At 43.7% G+C, this 5,686-nt stretch overlaps 2 protein-coding genes across 2 annotated transcripts; one reads left to right on the forward strand and one right to left on the reverse strand.

Annotated features, from left to right (window-relative positions):
* Window positions 1-842: 842 nt before the first annotated feature.
* LOC106336399 (UDP-glycosyltransferase 79B6) lies at window positions 843-2,563 on the forward strand. Its single transcript, XM_013775227.1, has one exon. It carries the CDS (start codon window positions 1,008-1,010, stop codon window positions 2,349-2,351), a length of 1,344 nt encoding a protein of 447 aa, XP_013630681.1. The 5' UTR covers window positions 843-1,007; the 3' UTR covers window positions 2,352-2,563.
* Window positions 2,564-2,758: 195 nt separating this feature from the next.
* LOC106329792 lies at window positions 2,759-3,505 on the reverse strand. The gene has a single exon (XM_013768429.1). It carries the CDS (start codon window positions 3,503-3,505, stop codon window positions 2,759-2,761), a length of 747 nt encoding a protein of 248 aa, XP_013623883.1.
* Window positions 3,506-5,686: the final 2,181 nt, after the last annotated feature.

Consider the following 5,686-nt stretch of genomic DNA (forward strand, 5'->3'; position numbering starts at 1 on the left):
GAATAGAAAGGCCTGGCCCGGATTAGGTAGAGCGACGGCTCGATCGGTCGGCTCAAGAGTCAGGTCTCTCGGCTTGACTCTTGAGTACTTTTAGTCGATCGTCATCGACTAAAGTATATTCGGCTCAGCGGCTGCTCGGACGCCTACGGGCTTCTCGGCCCAGCAGAAGAGGCCTACCAAGATGGCGTAAATTAGGTCAAGGACGAAGCATCAGGACGTCTATATAAGGGAAAGGGGAGACAACGAGAGAAGGATCCGAAATCACTGACTAACACTTGGCGGCTAAATTAGGGTTTTCACCTTTGCTTCATCTCGCCGCTAGTTGTACTTTTCCGGTAGCTCATCGAGCCACCGGCTTCCTTTCTGTCACATTCTCTTCATTTCTCTTGTAACCGACTGAACGTTTTCTCCGACCATAAATAAGACGTCTTTGTTAAAACCCATATCTTCTTTATTACCGTTTTCCGATCAAACACCTATATGATGTGGGTCCATGCAACGTTTGTTTTGTTGATAGCATCACAATTGAACAACCGCTCATCTTACCAAACACATAAGCATGGCAATTTTATTACAAAAAAAAAAACTATACATCCTATCTGTGTCAACCTTAAATGACGTGGGTCCATTCAACATGTGTTTTGACAAAAATATCATAATTGAGGACCAGAGTACCACTAATCTTACCCAACACACGAGCCTGGCAATTTTATTTCAAAAGCACTATATATCCTATCTTTGTCTACCCTAAATGATGTGGTCCATTCAATCACCTTGTGTTTTGTCGATAATATCACAATTGAGCAACAGACGACCGCTCATCTTACCTAACCACAAGAAAAACAAAGAAGCAATGATTCTACAAAAAGTAAAACCTAAACAAATATGAAAATTTATCTCTCTCGTGGCCGTGTTTATGTCGGCTCTCTTGCGGCTCTATTTAAGATAAGGTGTACAATTTGGAAGAGAAGAAAGAGAAAGAAAAGAAAAGAAAAAAAAAAACAGAAATGGGATCAAAGTTTCATGCTTTTATGTTCCCATGGTTTGGTTTTGGTCACATGACTGCATTTCTGCATCTGGCTAATAAACTAGCGGAGAAAGGTCACAAAATCACTTTCTTGCTCCCCAAGAAAGCTCTGAAGCAACTTGAACCTCTCAATCTGTTCCCAGAATGCATTGTCTTTCACACTCTTACCATCCCTTCTGTGGATGGTCTCCCTGATGGCGCCGAAACAACCGCGGATATACCAATCACGTTAGGGGGTTTTCTGGCCTCAGCTATGGACCGCACACGCGGTCAGGTCGAAGAAGCGGTTCGATTAGGTAAACCGGATCGAATTTTCTTTGATTTTGCTCACTGGATTCCGGACATAGCTAGAGATTGTGGAGCCAAGAGTGTGAATTTTGTAACGATTTCTGCAGCATGTGTAGCTATCTCATTTGTCCCTGGTCGTAGTCCAGATGAATTAGCTATACCTCCTCCGGGGTATCCTTCGTCCAAGGTGTTGCTTCACGGACAAGAAACCAATTCCTTGTCATTTCTGTCCTATCCATTTGGTGATGGAGTGACGTTTTACGAACGGATCATGACAGGGCTTGTGAACTGTGATGTCATATCGATAAGGACTTGCCAGGAAATGGAAGGAAAATTCTGCGATTTTATCGAAAGGGAATTTCAAAGAAAAGTTCTCTTGACGGGTCCAATGCTTCCTGAGCCGGACAATATCAAACCACTAGAAGATCGATGGCATCAATGGCTGAGCCGGTTCGAACCAGGATCAGTAGTATACTGTTCGCTTGGCAGCCAAATCATTCTTGAGAAGGAAGAATTTCAAGAACTCTGCTTAGGAATTGAGCTGACCGGTTTACCATTTATTGTAGCGGTAAAGCCACCAAAAGGCGCATCTACCATCCAGGAAGCATTACCAGAAGGGTTCGAAGATCGGGTTAAGGAGCGTGGAGTGGTTTGGGGAGAATGGGTGCAGCAGCCACTGATATTGGCTCATCCATCAATAGGTTGCTTTGTGAGCCATTGTGGATTTGGATCAATGTGGGAGTCTCTATTGAATGACTGCCAAATAGTGTTTATTCCACATTTGGGTGAGCAAATATTCAACACCAGGCTAATGAGCGAGGAACTTGAGGTCTCGGTGGAGGTGAAAAGAGAGGAAACAGGATGGTTTTCAAAGGAGAAGATAAGCGGGGCGGTTAGGTCAGTGATGGACAAGGACACCGAGCTAGGGAACCTAGTAAGGAGGAACCACGCCAAATTGAAGGAGTCTCTACTTAGCTCTGGAATAATCAGTGGTTATGTCAATAAGTATGTAGAAGCACTGGAGAAACTAGTCTAAAGAGACAAAACATGAAATAAATTGCTTTGCAAGGAAACTTTGTTGGTCTTAAATAATGACGTCATATGAATAAAGGACGTCATATCGCTCGACTTATTTGCTTATTTTGTTAATCACTTATGAATAAACGATGTCATATCGCTGGTCTTGTATGAATTTTTTTTTTTTTGCTTAAACTTTGGTGGTCTTGTATGAATTTTACATGAGGATTCCATGCTTCTTCAATAAATTTCGATCTCTTGTGTCAATATGTGACTTCTGTGTTAGCTTTGTGCGTTACAACTATCTTATGTATATTTTTATATAACTTAAGTGGACCACACAAAAAGAAGATCTTTTTTTTTTTTTTTTCTGGCACTTAAACACTTAAATTAAACTGAAAGGCCTCAGACCCAAAGGTTTGCCCTTTAAGGGTCCAATACATAGATAGAATTGAGAGCCCGCTTAGCAAGAGCGTCGGCGTCTCTGTTTTGTTCACGAGGAAAATAACTAAATGAGATATTGACGAAGGCAGAGGAGATTTGGTGGATATCAGCTATGATTCCATGGATTTCCTTAAGCTGCAAGTCGTTGGAGATTGCTCTTATGAGCGTTTGGTTGTCGGAGGACACTTTGAGCCTTGGGAACTCAAAAGTCGCTGCCTTGATGAGGGCCAATCTCACCGCTAGCGCTTCCGCTAGTAGGGGAGAGCTAACGAAGGGTTGGGTGGTTGAACCAGTGATTGTTGATGGTAGATCAGTACCAGAGAAAGTCCATGCTAGTCCTGCTTGCTTCGATTGCTTGTTCCAAGCGGCGTCGGTCGTACAAGAGATTATTGGCGATGCGATTGTTGAGCTCGAGGGTCGGTTTGCATTTGGCTGTCTGATCTGTAAGTTTCTTGGCCTCTTTTCTGTAGGGGTTTGAGCCGTATTCCACTCCCTTGCTAATCTCAACGCTCTCGTTGCGATCTCTATAGGGGAGAGGGTTCGACCTTCGAAGATTTTGGTGTTTCTTGCTAGCCAGAGAGACCAACAAACACAAGGAACCACACTATTAGTGATCCCTGTTGGAGGAAGGCATATCATACCTCTGAGCTTGACCAGTGCCGTTTTGAAGTCGTCTTTTGTAGTTATCTGAGCTACTTGTCGGAGGGGAATTTGTTCCCAGACTTCCATCGCCACAGGGCACTAAAAAAAGGTATGCATAGTGGTTTCACTACCGTTGCAGTAAGGGCAAGAGATGTTTGACATGATTCCTCTCTTTTGTAGATTGTGGCCTAGTGGTATTGCTCCCCGGATGATCGACCAGACGAAGACTCTCATTTTTGGGGAAAACTTTCCCGTCCAGACATCTTTTATCCAATCGAAACCATTATTAGGTATAGCTGCTCCTCCAGTGTCATTCCTAACCGCTGAGTTGTAGCCTGATCTTGTAGTATATTGTCCTGACTTTACAGGTTGCCAAATGTAGATGTCTGCTGCGCCCCGTTCACTTGGATGGATACACTTGATCCGCGAAGCCATTTGAGGTAGAATTTCTGCTAGTCTCTTCTCATTCCACTTTAGATCCAAGGTCAGTAGATCAGATACCTTTAAATCTATGAAGGACTCTGGAACCGGGCCATACGGCTTGATATCCTCATCCAAGGAGATCCATGAGTCCTTCCAGACACTTGTACTTTCCCCATTTCCTATAGCTTTTCCGAGGTGCCTTCTTAGGAGGTCCCGTCCATGTAGTATGCCCCGCCATCCATGGGAGCAGACTGGTGGTTGCTTAACATCTAGAAACGCTTTGCTATGGCAGTATTTTCCTAGTAATACCCGAGCCAGAAGACACCCCGGGTTGTTTAGAATTCTCCATGCCTGTTTAGCGAGTAAGGCCTGATTGAACAATTGTATATCTCTTAAGCCTAGGCCCCCTTCTGCTTTGTGCTTAGTTAACTTATCCCACGCAACCCAGCATAGTTTCTTTTGTTCTTCAGAGCCATCCCACCAGAATTGAGTTAAAACTGATTGAATTCTTCTGCATAAACTGACAGGGATCTCGAAGCTCGTCATGGTATAGGATGGGATTGCTGTGAGGACCGTTTTCAACATGGTGAGCTTACCTGCTTTGGAGAGTCTCCGCGAGGCCCAGCTCACTGCTTTCTGGCGCACTCTGTCCACTATAGAAGTGAACAGATCTTTCTTTCTCCTACCAAAACTTTCAGGTAAGCCCAAGTATCTTCCTGTCCCTCCCTCTTTCGGTATCTCCAGAATGACTTTTGCTGTTTCTTTAATCTGAGGTGGTGTTTTGGAAGAAAACGTGATTGAGGATTTTCCAGTATTGATCCTTTGTCCCGATGCTTTCTCGTACTCTAACAGGATGGCTTTTAATTTGCTGCAGTTTGGTGAAGTTGCTTCGCAGAAAAACATGGTGTCATCTGTGAATAGCAAATGGTTCACTCTTGGACTTCCTCGAGCTACTTTGACTCCTTTTAAGGTACCCTCTCTTGCTGCCTTAGTGCATAGGCCTGATAGAACTTTCCCGCAGAGTATGAACAAATAGGGTGATAGAGGGTCACCCTGTCTAATTCCGCGTTGTGGTATGACTGTTCCATGTACTGAATCGTTTATAAGATAGGAGTACCTGACTGTCGCTATGCATTGCATTATCCAGTTGTTCCATTTCTCATGGAAACCTAGTCTCCTTAGTACTTCAGCCATGAATTCCCATTCAATCCTATCGTAGGCTTTAGACATGTCTGTTTTGACCGCCATTGTGCAATGAATTTCCGCCTTGGATGTCTTTAGAAACTGGAGAACTTCATGTGTTATTAGGACGTTGTCTGATATAGCTCTCCCTGGTACAAATGCTTATTGGTTCTCTGATATTATTTTGCACAACACTGGTTTGAGCTTCATAGACAATAGCTTAGAGATGATCTTGTAGAAGACATTGCACAATGCGATTGGTCTGTAGTCTGCTACTTTCTTTGCATCTGTGGATTTTGGTATTAGTCTAACTTGTGTGTTGTTTGCCGAGATTGGGAGTGAACCAGTTGTGAAGAACAGCTGGATTTCTTGTACTATGGCTGGCCCAACCACTTCCCAGTTTGACTGAAAGAAACTAGCAGAGAAACCATCTGGCCCTGGGGCTTTATCTGGGTGGATCGAAAAGGTAGCCTCTTTAATCTCTGCTGCTGTAGGGTCCTTGATCAATGACTCATTTGTTTCATCAGATATGCAGGGATTCAGAGCTTCTGCTATCGTGTTGGATCCGTCAAAGGGGGAAGATGTAAAGAGTTTCTCATAGAAGTCACAAATCACCTTTGAGATTTGATCTTCCTCAAACCAAGGTTTATCCTCCTCATCCTC

The sequence above is a fragment of the Brassica oleracea genome, chromosome C3, assembly GCF_000695525.1.
Source record: "Brassica oleracea var. oleracea cultivar TO1000 chromosome C3, BOL, whole genome shotgun sequence".
In the NCBI taxonomy this organism is placed as follows: Eukaryota; Viridiplantae; Streptophyta; class Magnoliopsida; order Brassicales; family Brassicaceae; genus Brassica; species Brassica oleracea.